At 44.2% G+C, this 17,135-nt stretch overlaps 1 protein-coding gene across 2 annotated transcripts in view; it reads right to left on the reverse strand.

The window, feature by feature from the left end:
• The window catches only part of LOC133474098 (synaptosomal-associated protein 25-A-like), a 49,270-nt gene that overhangs the window by 18,759 nt on the left and 13,376 nt on the right, over window positions 1–17,135 (reverse strand). For both annotated transcript variants that reach the window (XM_061765434.1, XM_061765429.1), the window contains 3 exons: window positions 8,411–8,518; window positions 7,650–7,691; window positions 256–304 (listed from right to left, as the gene is read on the reverse strand). In XM_061765434.1, coding sequence (XP_061621418.1) covers window positions 256–304; window positions 7,650–7,691; window positions 8,411–8,482 — 163 coding nt within the window. In that variant the 5' untranslated portion in view covers window positions 8,483–8,518. The remainder of the gene's footprint in view (window positions 1–255; window positions 305–7,649; window positions 7,692–8,410; window positions 8,519–17,135) is intronic.

A 17,135-nucleotide genomic window follows, 5' to 3' on the forward strand; every position in this document is an offset into this window, starting at 1 on the left:
CAAAAAGGTATCCACTTAATCAAAAAATGTAATTTTTTTCATATAAAATCCTCCTAAATTTTCATGAGAACAAGCTGCTCAGACAAAAGTCACCGTAGCTGCTCTCGATTGCATAAAGTGTTCTAACTCTACATTAATTATAAAAGCAAAGAACAGTTGAAGTTGAGTTTGCTTCAGCAGCAGGAGAAAGGCAAAGCAGACATGAATAAAAATGGTCAAGAATAGATTTTTGGGATATCTCCATTGGTAACTCACCTCCCTGCTCGTCCAACATCACCAGAGTCCTGATGCCAGCATCTTTACTCTATTGCAGTCGGAGGAGGAGGAGGGTGAGGAGGAGGAGGAGAAGAAGAAGAAGAATTATAATCTGCAACATTTGCGCAATCAACATTGTCCCAGATTATCGCACTACTAGTCACTTTAAACTGCATACACTCCTTGAAGTCTCGGCGCCCTTTGCACAATGGTCATTGCACCGGACTATTGCTATATTAGTCATTCAAACTGCTCTAAGTGCTAGAGGACTCTACATCTTTTTGTACGATTGTAAAAAAAAATAATAATAAAAAAAAAATTGTACCGGCTTTACCAGATAACTAGCAACCCTAGTTGAATGTATTTTTATGGAATAGAAACGTTGGTCTAAACATTATGAAATTAAGCAGTTGGACTGAACCTTCTGGGTGAACCAACCTGGAATGAACATTCCAGACTGAATTGAACCATTTAGTCTGGATATTCTGGACTAAATCATCCATCCATTCTCAACACCACTTATCCTGTTCAGGGTCGTGGGGCGCTGGAGCCTATCCCAGCTGACCTTGGGCGAAAGGCGGACTACACCCTGAACCGGTCGCCAGTCACTTGCAGGACACCTATAGACACGGACAACCATTCACACTCACATTCAGACTGTCACTGAGTGGAAACTGAATCCACGCTTCCCGTCCACTTTTCGGACTAAAAGTTCTGGAATGAACCAGCTGGAGTAAATCCTGACGGAATGTTGTGGACTAAACCTTTCGGGCCTGAATTCTCTGGAATGAACTTTCTGCATTAAACCTGCATTTGATCTTTTGGACTAAACATTCTAGAATGAATTTAATCTTCTGAATTTAACTGACTTCAATGCTCACGTGGGCAATGACAGTGAGACCTGGAAGGGCGTGATTGGGAGGAACGTCCCCCCCCGATCAGAACTCGAGCGGTGTTCTGTTATTGGACTTCTGTGCTCATCACGTATTGTCCATAACGAACACCATGTTCAAGCATAAGGGTGTGCACTTGGCACTAGGACACCCTAGGTCGCAGTTCGATGATCGACTTTGTGGTCGTGTCATCGGACTTGCGGGTGCATGTCTTGGACACTCTGGTGAAGAGAGGGGCGGAGCTGTCAACTGATCACCACCTGGTGGTGAGTTAGCTCCGATGGTGGGGGAAGATGCCGGTCCGACGTGGCAGGCCCAAACGTATTGTGAGGGTCTGCTGGGAATGTCTGGCAGGATCCCCTGTCAGAAGAAGTTTCAACTCCCACCTCCGACAGAACTTTGCTCATGTTCCGGGGGAGGCGGGGGACATCGAGTCCGAGTGGACCATTTTCCGCTCCTCCATTGCTGAGGCGGCCGACCGTAGCTGTGGCCGTAAGGTGGTCAGTGCCTGTCGTGGCGGCAATCCCCGAACCCGTTGGTGGACACCAACTGTGAGAGATGCCGTCAAGCTGAAGAAGGAGTCCTATCGGGCATTTTTGGCCTGCGAGACTCCTGAGGCAGCTGATGGGTACCGGCTGGCCAAGCGGAATGCAGCTTTGGTGGTCACTGAAGCAAAAACTCGAGTATGGGAGGAGTTCGGTGAGGCCTTGATGAAAGACTTCCGGATGGCTTCAAGGAAATTCTGGTCCACCATCCAGCATCTCAGGAGGGGGAAGCAGTGCACCATCAACACTGTGTATAGGGGGCATGGGGCGCTGCTGACCTTGACTCGGGACGTTGTGAGCCGGTGGGGAGAATACTTCGAAGACCTCCTCAATTCCACCGACACGCCTCCCCATGAGGAAGCAGAGTCTGGTTCTCTGAGGCGGGTTCTCCTATCTCCGGGGTTGAGGTCACTGAGGTGGTTAAAAAGCTCCTCGGTGGCAGGGCCCCGGGGGTGGATGAGATTCGCCCGGAGTTCCTGAAGGCTCTGGATGTTGTGGGGCTGTCCTGGTTGACACGTCTCTGCAACATCGCGTGGACATCGGGGACAGTGCCTCTGGATTGGCAGACTGGGGTGGTGGTCCCCCTTTTTAAGAAGGGGGACCACAGGGTGTGTTCCAACTACAGGGGGATCACACTCCTCAGCCTCCCTGGTAAGGTCTATTCAGGGGTGCTGGAGAGGAGGGTCCGTCGGGAAGTCGAATCTCAGATTCAGGAGGAGCAGTGTGGTTTTCCTGGCCGTGGAACAGTGGACCAGCTCTACACCCTCGGCGGGTCCTCGAGGGTGCATGGGAGTTCTCCCAACCAGTCTACATGTGTTTTGTGGACTTGGAGAAGGCGTTCAACAGTGTCCATCGGGAGGTCGTGTGGGGGGTGCTGCGGGATTATGGGGTACCAAACCCCCTGATACGGGCTGTTCGGTCCCTGTACGACCGGAGTCAGAGTTCGGTCCGCATACCCGGCAGTAAGGCGGACTCGTTTACGGTAAAGGTTGGACTCCGCCAAGGCTGCCCTTTGTCACCGATTCTGTTCATAACTTATATGGACAGAATTTCAAGGCGCAGACGAGCCGGAGAGGGTGTCCAGTTTGGTGGCCTTAGTATTGCATCTTTGCTTTTTGTAGATGATGTGGTTATGTTTCCTTCATCAAGCCGTGATCCAACTATCACTGGAGCAGTTCGCAGCTGAGTCTGAAGCGGCTGGGATGAGAATCAGCACCTCCAAATCTGAGACCATGGTCCTCAGTCGGAAAAGGGTGGCGTGCCCTTTCCAGGTCGGGGATGAGATCCTGCCCCAAGTGGAGGCTTGTTCACGAGTGAGGGTAGAATGGAACGGGAGATCGACAGGCGGATCGGTGCAGCGTCTGCAGTGATGCAGACTTTGTATCGGTCCGTCGTGGTAAAGAAGGAGCTAAGCCGAAAGGCGAAGCTCTCAATTTACCAGTCGATCTATGTTTCCTACCCTCACTTATGGTCATGAGCTGTGGGTCGTGACCGAAAGAACAAGATCCCGGATACAAGTGGCTGAAATTAGTTTCCTCTGCAGGGCGTCCGGGCTCTCCCTTAGAGATAGGGTGAGAAGCTCGGTCATCCGGGAGGATCTCAGAGTAGAGCTGCTGCTCCTCCACATCGAGAGGAGCCAGATGAGGTGGCTGGGGTATCTGATTTGGATGTCTCCCTGACGCCTCCCGGATGAGGTGTTCCGGGCACATCCCATCGGAAGGAGACCCAGGACACGCTGGAGAGACTACATCTTTCGGCTGGCCTGGGAACGCCTCGGGATCCCCCCCGGAAGAGCTGGAGGAAGTGGCTGGGGAGAGGGAAGTCTGGGCGTCCCTGCTAAGGCTACTGCTCCCGCGACCTGACCTCGGATAAGCGGTAGAAAATGGATGGATGCATGGATGAATTTAACTGCAGGACTAACTCGACTGAACTAGACTGAATGTTCTGGACTAAACCTTCTTGATTAAACGTTGATCTGGGCTGGATCTTCTGGACAAAACCTTTCTGGAATGATCCAGATGGATTAAACCTTCATGACTGGATGTTCTGGACTCAACCGCTCGGGAATTAACTTTCTGGACTAAACCTTTAAGCGTAAACATTCCATTTTCATCTTTTAGAATAACCTTCTCAAATTAACCTTCTAAACCATGGGTCACGAACATGGTACCCACGGGCACCTAGTAGCTTCCAAAGACCACGTGAATAGCCTTGTTCTAAAAGTTGCTCACCAGTGATTGGAGACTTTTCTCGGAATGTTGCAGAAGTGATGATTTTAAAATGTAAATGCTGGCAAAGATTTATTGAAATAAAGTATTGCATATCCCTTTCGTAATTATTGTGATAAATCATTAACATGCTCAGTGTCTTCACATAAATGTATTGATAAATGATCTTCCGGACTAAACCTTCAAGAATAAATGTTCTGGCCTGAACCTTCTTGAATAAACAAGATGAAGCCTGCGCGGATGAGAGACGAAACATCCTCTAAGACAACAGAACAGTACAGTTGCAATCGATTCAGTGCCCTGAGAATGAAATGATCTGGATGAATGAGAATATCCACAGGCATAGAATAAACAAGCGACCAGAAATTCTGTGACTGAATCTTCAACGAGTCTCATTGTCTCAAACTTCACTGAACCTTTTTGTGTACGTTTTTTCTTGTGTTGTGTTCACTGGACTAGTACTAGAGATTTGTTGACAAAGCAGCAGTGATATCTAATTTGTGTTGTTGGTATAAGATACAGACACCCCCCCCCGCCCACACACACACACACACACACCACACACACACTTAAACGGACACCACACTCAACCAAACAACAGCTTCCCTCGCCCCATGAGGTCCTCCCACAGATATTCCGGCTTCACGCATCAGCTCTTCTGGACCCGAGTGTCATGTGACCTTCTTGGAGAGAGCACAGGGCACACACACGTCTGTTCGCTGGTGTTACTGATACTCGGATCACTGACTCAAAAATATTTCTTGAAGGGTTGATTATGATGAATCAGCGCTTGCTTAGCTGCTAGGAATCATGGGAGCTGAAAGCACTACGGACATTCCTGTACTGTGCGACTGAGGCAAATGGCATCAAGACGTAGTGACAGCATTTCTTTAGGCACAGCTTGACAGAATGTTGGGATTTGTTATATTTAAGTTCATCCATCCATCCATTTTCTGTACCGCTTAACCTCAGAGTCGAAGACGTGGGTGACAGGCAGGGTACACCCTGAACTGGTCGCCAGTCAATCGCAGGGCACATATAAACAAACAACCATTCACACTCACATTCACACCTATGGCAATTTAGAGTCTTCAATTAACCTACCATGCATGTTTTATTTTATTTTATTTTTTATTTTTTGGTGGGGGGAGGGTGTGGGAGGAAACCGGAGTACCCGGGGAAAACATGCAAAATCAACACAGGCAAGATCGGATTTTAACCCGGATCCTCAAACTGTGAGGCAGATATGCTAACCAGTCTCTCACAGTCTCTCAAGGAAAAATTCGTGATAAAAATGATTTATTTTAGCTATTTTTTATTTAAAAAGTTATTTTAATTCATTTTTATCAGCATCCATTTAAATTTACAGTTTATTATACTTTTTAATACATATGTTAATCATACATTTAGTAATTAGTACACATGAATTCATAGATTTCATTTTTGTTTGATTTCTGTAACTTCACACATTTACTTGAGTTATTATTCTTATGACATAGCACCTTAGCTAAGGTGTTATTAGGGCACTTGTACATTATTTGCAGCTTGATAGCTGCAGTTGTTCATCTGCATCATGAGCGAGCTCGTAACCCAGCAGGACTGTATGAGGTAACGCTACACCAGAATCAGAATCATCTTTATGAAGTGAAGTCCCATGTTGACTGCATCATCCGCAGACCTGTTTGCTCGGTCGGCAAACTGCAGGGGGTCCAGCAGGGGAACTGTGACGTTCTTGAGGTGGTTCAGCACGAGACGTTCAAAGGACTTCATGACCACAGATGTCAAGGCGACAGGCCTGCAGTCATTTCGACCCGAGATTGTAGGTTTCTTGGGGACTGGGATGATGGTGGAGCGTTTGAAACAGGATGGTACTTCGCACAGTTCCAGAGATCTATTGAAGATCTGAGTGAAGACTGGTGCGAGCTGGTCCGCGCAGACTTTGAGGCAGGATGGGGACACATGGTCTGGGCCTGCCGCTTTGTTAATCTTTTGTTGTTCTAAAATGCGTCTCACATCCTGTTCGTGGATGGTCTACACAGAAGTCAGAGGTGTGATTGTGGTCGGTGGTGGGGTTGGGTGGGTGTGGGGTGTGAAAGTGTCCTTTTCAAATCTGCAGTAGAAGGTATTCAAGTCGTCGGCAAGTCTACTATTGTTCTCAGCTTGGGGTGATCGTCGCTTGTAATTGGTCAGCAATTGGAATGCATGCAAGACTGATTTAGAGTTGTTAGCGCTAAACTGTTTTCCCAACTTTGCTGCATAGTTCCTCTTTGCAATGTTAATTTCTTTTGTGAGCTGGTTTCTCGTGCGATTATACAGGGCCCTGTCCCCGCTTTGATATGCGTCCTCCTTAGCTTGGCGAAGTTGCTTAAGTTTGGCAGTGAACCACGGCTTGTTGTTATTGAATGTGCGAAATGACTTTGTTGGTACGCACACCTCTTCACAGAAACTAATATAGGATGTGACAGTGTCCGTATATTCATCCAGGCTGCCAGCTGAACTTTCAAAGACACTCCAGTCTGTGCAGTCTAAATAGCTTTGAAGTTTGAGCTTTGCTTCGTTGGTCCACTTTTTTCACCGTTTTCACTGTAGGCTTCACGCATTTAAGTTCTTGCCTGTATGTTGGTATTAAGTGAATTAAGCAGTGATCAGACAAGCCCAGGGCTGCACGGGGTATGGCATGGTATGTGTTATTTAGCGTAGTATAGCAGTGGTCTAAAATGTTATTTTCCCTGGTAGGACAGTTGATGTGCTGCTTGTATTTAGGGGCTCTCTTAGCAACCCGCAATCTTGTACCTTAAAGGTCATGTGTGAGGAGCATTAAAGGGGGTCACATTAGCATGAGACAAGGACGCTGACCTCGCCGTGCCAGCCTTGCTCGACCCGCCAACAGTTGTAAAAACAGCATGGGCAATCTTAATCATGTCATGAATTCTATCTGTTCAACTACTTTAGAGTAGCACAGCAGTGACTGATGGTGATGAGCTTCATGCATTGTAAATGTAAGTGCTGCTGTTTATCACAGAGTGTGCTTCCCGCTGGGCCTGCCTGTGGTGTGCTTATTCAATTAGCCTAATCTTTACCGTCCGCCTAAGCCAAAGTGGCTTGCACGGGCACGTGTGACCGCAGGACCACGAAAAGAAACAGGAACCCACCGTCGCACGCTTTGCCTTCTTTGTTGTGTCTGGAACTTTGCAGGCGTGTAATAGAAAGTTGCACATAAAAAGCCATCAAAGGATAAGCTGCCATAAATACAGTACTGTGCTCGTTGAATGAAGGTCATCATGCAGAACAAAACAACAAGAGACGGAGTCAGGTCTCATTTGTGCAATGGCGTCCATCCCAGTGCTCAAAGACAAGTGAAAGTCAGTAGTGAGCCGTGTGCTCCTTGAGGGTTCGCTCTGTTTAGCGGGTTTCCAACACGAGCCCCTTAGGTCCTGGAGCCGACCCCGCAGCCGCTGAGCTGCTGCCAGCCCGACTTATGCAAATGCAGCCCAATGAGCTCGAGTAAGGCCAGCTGCTGTTGTCTAATTAAAGGCGGACGTTTATGCACGCTGGGCTATTTTTAAGCATCTGACAAAAGACGGCAACAACAATCGAGATGACAAGTTTGCTCTAAAATTGGAAGCAATCAGGGTGCGTTTGATTAGATACACAGCACATCCTGTGAGGTGACATTTGTTTGTGTTGAGGAGGGTAACAGCGGCAAGTACAAGAGGCGGTGAACTCACCTCCTCCACCAGAGCCAGCATGCGGCGAGTGCTCTCTAGAGACTGGAACAAAACAACATCAACACAATATTAGTATGGACTCCACAAATCCACTTATCATGGCATTATTAGCATTGTTTAAATGATTGCTATTTGTTCACATTTCTTCTTTAAATCACCAAATTCTTCTTCACCCTATCATGTAAATTTTTTCTCCTCACATCTATTTTCCATTCACCCATCCATCCATCCATCCAACCATCTTTCACTTTCTCCCTCCATGGCATGCATCCATTCGTCATATCTTTTGATCCATCCGTCATCTGTCAAATTAATCCAGTATCTATCCATCCATCCATTCATCTATCCTTTATTCCATCAGATATCAACCGCATCCATTATTCATTGTCCATCAATGCATTTTTCCATCCATCCATCCATTTATTTATAAATGCATCACTAATTCATCCATATTTAGATTCATCCATCCATCATCCATCCATCCATCTGTTTCATAATTCATCCATCCATCCATTTCGCATTCCATGTTTTCCCATTCTTTACATCTTCCTTCCATCGTTCCACTTCCATCCATCCGTCCTTGCACCTTTTTATAGCTCCATCCATCCAATAACCCTCTCTAAGTCTCTCTCTCGCGCGCACTATGATGTGCTTATGAATATTTAATGAGTTTATTTGAGTTCCTCTGTTATTCTGAGCTCCTCTTAGCTCGTTAAGAGGACCGAGTCATCTGAATCTTAGCATTTATGTTATCATTTTACCTCGTCGGCTATCTGGTCAGCACGAGTCTGCAGGTCAGCCAGCTCGTTGCGCATGTCCGCTTCGTCCGCCATGGTGGGTGATGAACCTTGAACTCAACGACAACGTAACTGGAAGAAGAACAAAACAAAACAAAATAAGATTAAAAAAAAGATAAAAATACACAAATAAGTTATAATTTTTAAAAAATGTTGTCTTATTTTATTGTATTTCTTATTCTATTTACAGTTTATAGTAAGTCTTGAGACTTATTGGGCTAATCTGGGACCTTGGGTATCAAATTCTGTGGCAGATCTTGTGTAAATGTGTGTTGGTATGACAATTAAAGTACTGGAATTCTTGAACAAGAAAAGTCTTAGTACAATTTGCAATGCATTGAATTCGCAATAGGTGAACTGCAATAGAACGAGGGAACACTGTATTCCCAAATTCTTTGCAAAGCACATCCCTTGCAGAGCAAAAGTGGCATCTGTAACGCTTTTTTTACAAAGTAGCTTAGTATTCCCAAGCAAAAGCGATTTAGCATTTCAATAACAAACATAAAAGAATTAGGGAATGGGTAAACTAAAATCCGAAGAAAAAAAAACTCCACAGCCACCTCTCCTAGATGCTTCCATACCTCCAAAGGAATGTCATCAGGACCAACTGCCTTTCCATTTTTCATCATCTTCAATGCCTTTCTAACTTCCATCCATCCATTTTCTGAGCCGCTTCTCCTCACTAGGGTCACGGGACCTAGACCCTATCCCAGCTGTCATCGGGCAGGAGGCGGGGTACATCCTGAGCTGGTTGCCAGGCAATCGCAGGGCACATACAAACAAACAACCAGTCACACCTACGGGCAATTTAGAGTCTCCAATTAATGCATGTTTTTGGGATGTGGGAGGAAACCGGAGTGCCCGGAGAAAACCCATGCAGGCACGGGGAGAACATGCAAACTCCACGCTCTAACCAGTCGTCCACCGTGCCGCCCCTTTCTAACTTCCCCCTTACTAATCATTGCCACTTCCTGGTCCACCACACTTGCCTCTTCTACTCTCCCATCTCTCTCATTTTCCTCATTCATCAACTCCTCGAAGTATTCTTTCCATCTCGCTAGCACACTGCTGGCACCAGTCATCATATTTCCATCTCTATCCTTAATCACCCTAATCTGCTGCACATCCTTCCCATCTCTATCCCTCTGTTTGGCCAGCCTGTATAAATCCTTTTCTCCTTCTTTAGTGTCCAACCTGCCATACATGTCATCATATGCCTCTTGTTTGGCCTTTGCCACCTCTACCTTTGCCCTGTGTCGCATCTCAATGTGTTCCTTTTGCCTCTCCTCGGTCTTCTCAGTGTCCCACTTCTTCTTAGCTAACCTTTTTCCTTGTATGATTTCCTGTACTGTGAGGTTCCACCACCAAGTCTCCTCCTCTCCTTTCCTGCCAGAAGATAAACCAAGTACTCTCCTGCCTGCATCTCTGCTCACCTTGGCTGCAGTGGTCCAGTCTTCTGGAAGCTCCTCCCGTCCACCGAGAGCCTGTCTCACCTCTTCCCGAAAAGCTGCACAACACTCGTCCTGTCTCAGCTTCCACCACATGGTTCTCTTCTCTGCCTTTGTCTTCCTAATCTTCCTCCCCACCACCAGAGTCATCTTACACACCACCATCCTATGCTGTCTAGCCACACTCTCCCCTACCACTACCTTACAGTCGGTAACCTCCTTCAGATTACATCGTCTGCACAAAATGTAATCCACCTGCGTGCTTCTACCTCCACTCTTGTAGGTCACCCTATGTTCCTGCCTCTTCTGGAAAAAAGTGTTCACTACAGCCATTTGCATCCTTGTTGCAAAGTCTACCACCATCTGTCCCTCCAAATTCCTTTCCTGGATGCCGTACTTACGCACCACTTCTTCATCGCCCCTATTTCCTTCACCAACATGTCCATTAGAATCTGTACCAATCACGACACTCTCTCTGTCTGGGATGCTCAGAACTACTTCGTCTAGCTCCTTCCAGAATTTCTCTTTCACCTTTCGGTCACATCCTACCTGTGGGGCACAGCCACTAATCACATTACACATAACACCCTCAATTTCAAGTTTCAGCCTCATCACTCGATCTGATACTCTTTTCACCTCCAAGTCATTTTAGCCAACTCTTCTTTTAAACCTTTCTCCTAATCATCATGTCAACCAACTCCCGAGATTTTCCTGTCATAGTCCCAACATTCAAAGTCCCCACATTCAGTTCTAGGCTCTAGGCCAAATAAAAGTCTGTGCGAGGCTGTTGGTCTGTGCCAATGCATGTGACCATGAGAAAATGATACTATCATACTATTCAGTCACGGCTTGTGTCTACACTGTTCCTGTCGCGGTGGGAAAAGTTTTAAAATTATACTTAAAATTAAATTAGAGACATAACATGGTGCCAGATAGATACGAGTTTTCAAAAGATCATTTTGCAGGATCTCTGGGTAAAAAAGGCTTGTGGCTGTTGCATCTGTGTCATCCAAGCACATCTTTATGGTACTAATTCACCTTTTTCCATTCATGTTGTATTATTTGAATCTAACCACTGTTTAAGTCTGACGGAGGTGACACTGAGTGGTCTGTGATGATGAGATGATTTATGTCCATCCTGCGCCCGTCTCTGCCTCCGAGATGCTTAATAATTCAACACCCACTTTTTTGCAATCTAAAATATTTATGTCTACATTTTACATTTCCGCCATAACAACAACACAAGAGGGGAAAAATATTTACACAAATAGTGATTTGGTGTCCCTAATTAAGTGGCCGGCGAGTGTCTTTTTACTTCTTGCGGCCACATCCGTCCATCCACCAGCTGGCGTATTATTGATCGTATGCTTATCTTACTGCAGCTGGGCAGCTTCCTGTCAGAGACGTCTTCTTCCAATTTCCTCCGTTATCATCTCACGTCTCCTTCCGACATTTTAAAAATAGAAATCATCGGCGTCATCCCTCAAAATGGACGACTGATATGCAGTTGATGAGGGCATTCCTGTGCTTCCATTTATAATTAATACAGAGCAGAAAAAAGTGTAAAAATATTCTTCTGCTTGCCTTTTCTTCATTGGCCTTTGGGACAGCAAGGATGAAGCACTGTGAACGCTGCCTCGCAAAAAAAAAAAAAAAAAAATAAAAAAAAAAATAAAAAAAACCTTATTTATTACATGAGTGATAGATTTGGTTGATTTAATAATTTTCAAAAATATATATAATTAAAACAATGTTATTTCCGATAACGCAATCATTTATCCATCCATTTTCCGAGCCGCTTCTCCTCACTAGGGTTGTGGGCGTGCTGGAGCCTATCCCAGCTATCATCGGGCAGGAGGCGGGGTACACCCTGAACTGGTTGCCAGTCAATCGCAGGGCACATACAAACAAACAACCATTCGCACTCAGATTCACACCTACGGGCAATTTAGAGGTGTCAATCAACCTACCACGCATGTTTTTGGGATGTGGGAGGAAACCGGAGTGCCCGGAGAAAACCCACGCAGGCACGGGGAGAACATGCAAACTCCACACAGGTGGGGCCGGGGATTGAACCCCGGTCCTCAGAACTGTGAGGCACCGTCCCGCCGTGTGTACATTAATGAGGAAAAAAAATAACTTAAATGATTTTAGCAAATGGCTGCAATATAACAAAGAGTGAAAAATTTAAGTCTGAATACTTTTCGTACCCACTTTAGTTTTACCCGTCCAACATGCTAGAAACACATGTAAACGTATTGAACTGTAACTTATAAAACCAAATTTTTTATAGTATTCCTCACTTCCTCAAACAGTTCTGTTTATTTGTCACTCCCAGTTGAAGTTTACTGTAAAACTGACATATAAAACAAAAGAAAATTAAACACTGCATATTCAAACACCAAACTGTTCATCCAAACCACATAATTGTGTCTAATGAAAGTCCGCTAGCTTAATGCTAACATATAATGCTAAACACCATTGACAGGCTAAAGGAAATTCACATCGCTGTCAAGGTAATTGTTAAAACTTCAAACAACTGTTACTTTAATACACACAGTGCAGCAACACATACAAACAGAACAAATATCTGCTGTGTGGGAACAACGACTAATACTGGAGCTCACAGTAGTTGGGACCTTCTCTGCATCTTCCTGCTCTTAATTACAGTATGACGCATGTCTTCCAGTCCACCTCATTGCTGCCCGACATGTTGTGGGGCAAAGTGGTATTACACTGTATACTGTAAAAAAAACTATTTTAAAAATGATCGCTTATAAATCCGCGATACAGCGGGGGTTCCAACGATGAACGGTGATATACTGTAGCTGGGGAACTCTGTACTGTACTGTAGTTTAGTACAAGGTAATAAGCAAGTAGGCGTAACATGCATGACTTTGATGGCAAAGGTCAGCCACCTGGTCTTCATCCATCTTCACAGACATCCATTCAAGGCCCTGACATCTCCCCCTGCCCTGCCCTGCCCTCCCCCCGTCCAATCAGATGGCTTGAGGGACAGCGGCTGCCAGGCTCAGGAGGATTACAGTCAGAGCGAGGAAAAGAGGATTTACTCTCGCTCTCCACTCTCTCCTCCAACGCCATTTCCTCTCTTTGTCTTCCCTACACACACACACAATGTAAGCACTCACACTTGGCCATTATTACAACTGTGCCCAGGCCCACTTCACGCCTAAATTCTGGGACTTTGGCTCGAGCAGTGGTTCTCACACTTTTTAAACCATGCACCACACACTATGGCCCCTGTTCCAGCTGAAGAAAAACAGCTGCCTGCTGCATGATGCTGCCACCACCATGCTTCACTGTACGGACTAGTTGACTAAACCAAAGACATCCTCTCATGCCGACTGACGAATAGCCTAAATCATCACAACAGCCCTCAGCAAATTCACCAAACGCCTTCTTATAATAATGAAAAGACAGAAAATATACCGTAGCCTCTGCTTATACGACAAAACAGACAAGTTGTGGTGAATTATTAACCTCTTTATTGTACAAATAACAGTTAACGTCGCAACAAGCCTTCATCTCAGAGACAAACTGAAAGCTCTTCTTCCTCCTTCCAGTTCCCCCACTCCCACGCTCAGACAACATCATGGTCTTACAGACAGTCGGATCCGATAAAACTCCAGCAACAATCAACTTCACACAAGTGCCCGATACGTTATTACAAAGCATTCCCTCCTGGATTTAAAAAAATATATACCCTCCTACTTTATACTGTAGCGAGTAGCGACACTTCAGTGGTGTTCTGTGAATTGGTTTCACTAAGTTCGGACTGCAAGGCCATGAAGGTATCTGAATGTGATTGGATGAGCGAGTGTCTGAGTGAGTGTCGCTTAATTAACTCATTCACTGTTAGCCCTCCCACTTTTGATACCAATGGTATTTACAGTTGCTGCATGTCAGTGGCAGGAATGAGTTGATTATGAAGCTCAACGGAGCAGACGCCCAGGCACAACGCGCTTGCAACATCCAAGCGAGGAAAGGAGACGGAAGCAAAGCGCACGTATTTCATTCAAGGAGCGGGAAGATGGAGACGACAGGCGGTAATGCATTGCTATAGTTTGCAGACTGCCATTAGCACAACAAAGAAGAAGAAGAAGATAGTGACGACATCAAAGAAGACAAAAGAGAATGCTGTAAGTGTGGGAGCCTTTCAGACTGAGCAGAAAGGTGAACACGGGAGACGCGTAACACGGACCTTGCAACAGCAAATATCTCAAGCACGTCAATCTCGCAACAGCTCCATCAAAGACATAGAATGCAGTGCAAGGTAAAATTAACGTTAATGTTAATTATTAACAATGTTAGCCCTGCAGAGGGCTAAGGTTTCTCTTATGACAACTGTCAAATCCTATACATGTCCATCTGACCCGTTTGCGTAATCATGACATCCAGGGTGGTACAGTTCCATTGCAGACCTTTAGGGGGCATAATGCACTTGCATGCTAATGCAAGCTAATACCCATCCATCCATCCATTTTCCTTACCGCTTATGGTATCGGTATTCAGTATCGTGAGTACTCATCCTGGTATCGGTCTGAAAAAAGGTGATCTCGAACATCCCGACAAAAATATTTTATGACTCTCAGACTGAGACACGTTACACTGACCCCGAAGTAAACAATTGCTCCTCAATAATATGACAAGTTTACTTGAAGACACAAGAAGCACACATTTGTTGAGCCTGCAGCTCAAAAGTGTCAAACTCAAGGCCTGGTGGCCGGATCACTCTGTGGCCCAACTAAAGCAAATTAAGTGTGTCTGCTGCATGTTTCTTGCTAAATGGCAAGAAAAAAAATGCATAACCACACACAGCTCTCATCAGCGCGAGATCCGCAGTTCCTTACATCCTCTCGAAGCATTACCAACAGATCACAGCGCAATCAAGCCACACGAAAGGGATCTGTGCAGCCATTCTATTTGACTTAATATTAATATCAATTCAAATTTAGAGCAATATTTTTAGAAAAGGAGTATATTATAACACTCAGAAAGAGAGATCCAATTAAATTAACTCAGGTGAGTTATCTCTAATCTTAGATTGACTCGCTGTGTTTGTCACAACTTGTCACACAAATGTCTCTTTTTTTTTTTCTCTCCACAACTGATCGCTAGCTAGCAATGCCGCTTCGCTTTCTCAGCTGCATTGAGAGGTTGGCATCTAGTTTTAGCCCACAATGACGTCAGCATTTTTCTGTCCTCTGATTGTGTGGTCAGAGCAAAACTTGTTACTGTCAAGTTCAACTTGAAAAAGAGATCTGTAGCACATTCATACATTGAATAATCTGCATCTCTGGTTAGTATGATGTATTTTATTTGAATTTGTCATCTTTTTGGCATGTTATTAAAAACAATATTGATTCGGAACTGCTCCAGAAGATATACGCGGCAGTTGTGTGCTGTTATATTAGGTTTTCCTATAGTATTGATGGTTTAAATATTGCAATGTGGATTTAGTCAGGTGAATGCCCGGCCGGGTACCCTCCACTGAAAATTAAGTATAACCACCTACTCTTTGAAGATTCCGTGTTAACTCCTTTTCACACTTGCGTGGCTGTTCTATTTCCATAACCCACTTTGTAAATTGCACTACACCGTGTTGTCTGGTCAGTTATTCATGATAACCATTACCTTGCACAATAAAAAATGAAAATAACAACAAGAAAAAAGACAAAAAACGGTGCCATATGCTCGGTCACGCATGGGCACATGTTTGTGCCAAATGATTATGTGATTGCTCCACTGGACAGTTATTAGTAATAACTGCCACCTTGCACAATAGAAATAACCACAATGACTCAAAATAATGCACAGTCAAAAAAGTCCATGGCACGCGTTGACACGTGCGTGCATGAGACATCATGCGATGGGTTATTCATGACGATCGGCACCCTGAACAAAAGAAATACACATAATGAAATAATTATAATATGGAATATAAATAAATAATAATCTATACAGTAAAATCAACTCCATAATACACTCGGTCACGCATTGGCACATGCATGTGTCATACGATTATGTCATCGCTCCTCTCGCCGGTTATTCATGATAGCTGTCGCCGAGCACAATCGAAATAAATACAACCACTGGAAATGATCCATAGGCGCAAAAAAAAAAGTCCATGGCATGCTCAGTCACGCGTGGGCACATAGGCTCACACAACGTACGTGTCAGATGATTATTTGATCACTCCTATCATTATTTGTTCATGACAACCACCATCTTGCACAATGACAAACAACAATGAGAAATAATTCAGTGAACAAAGTCCATGGCATGCATCAAGCAATGTGGCTCTATCTGTGTCATATGACTAATAGGATGGCTCCACTGGCCAGTTTTTCCTTGATAACCACCACCTTGTGCAATGGAAATGAACACAAGGACTAGAAATAATCCAGACTATAAAGAAAGTCTATAAAAAGGTCCATGGCACGCATGGACAAATGAGCATGTCATATGATTATGCAGCTAGTCATGATAACATTGCACAACAGAAATAGTGTAAACAGGACAAGCACACTATATGCTGCAGCTCCCACATCATCATCATCATCGTCATCATCATACCTCACAAGTTAAAATGGAGCCATGCAAAGGGCACACCTAAATTATTGAAGGTGATTAATGGTCGCGTAGAAGAGCCTGAACCATATGAGGCATGTTGCTAGGGAGGAATTTTGGAGGATTTTTTATTTTAAAGTTGGTGGTTTAAGTTTGATATTTGTAATGTTGTCGTTTTTTTTTTCTTTTTCTAACAACTTTTTTTTTCTTAATTTGTATTTTATTTTTATGTTTTTATTACAAAGTTGTTGTTTTCTCTTTGAATGTTTGTGTTTTTTGTTCTTAATTCTTTATTTAGTTGTTTAATCATTTTTTTGGTTTTGTTTTGTTTTTATTTTACAACATTTTTATTGTAATGTTTATTTTTTTATTAGTTTTTGTGGTTTTACTTTTAATGTTTTAGTTTTCTTGTGTGTGTCATTTTATGGCTTTGTGTGTTTTTATATTAATTTATTTTCCTGTTGTTAATTGAATTTTTTTTTTTATGTGTTTGTAAAGCACTGTATTGATCATTTTCCTTGCTGGGATATGAATATGTACTAAGAAAAACTGCTCTGTGATATAAATAAAGGATAAACAACCAATAGCACGCAAACACACACACGCATGCACACAGAGTAGACTGTGTGTGTGTGTGTGTGTAATCGCTC

The sequence above is a fragment of the Phyllopteryx taeniolatus genome, chromosome 2 (assembly GCF_024500385.1).
Source record: "Phyllopteryx taeniolatus isolate TA_2022b chromosome 2, UOR_Ptae_1.2, whole genome shotgun sequence".
NCBI classification, from domain to species: domain Eukaryota; kingdom Metazoa; phylum Chordata; class Actinopteri; order Syngnathiformes; family Syngnathidae; genus Phyllopteryx; species Phyllopteryx taeniolatus.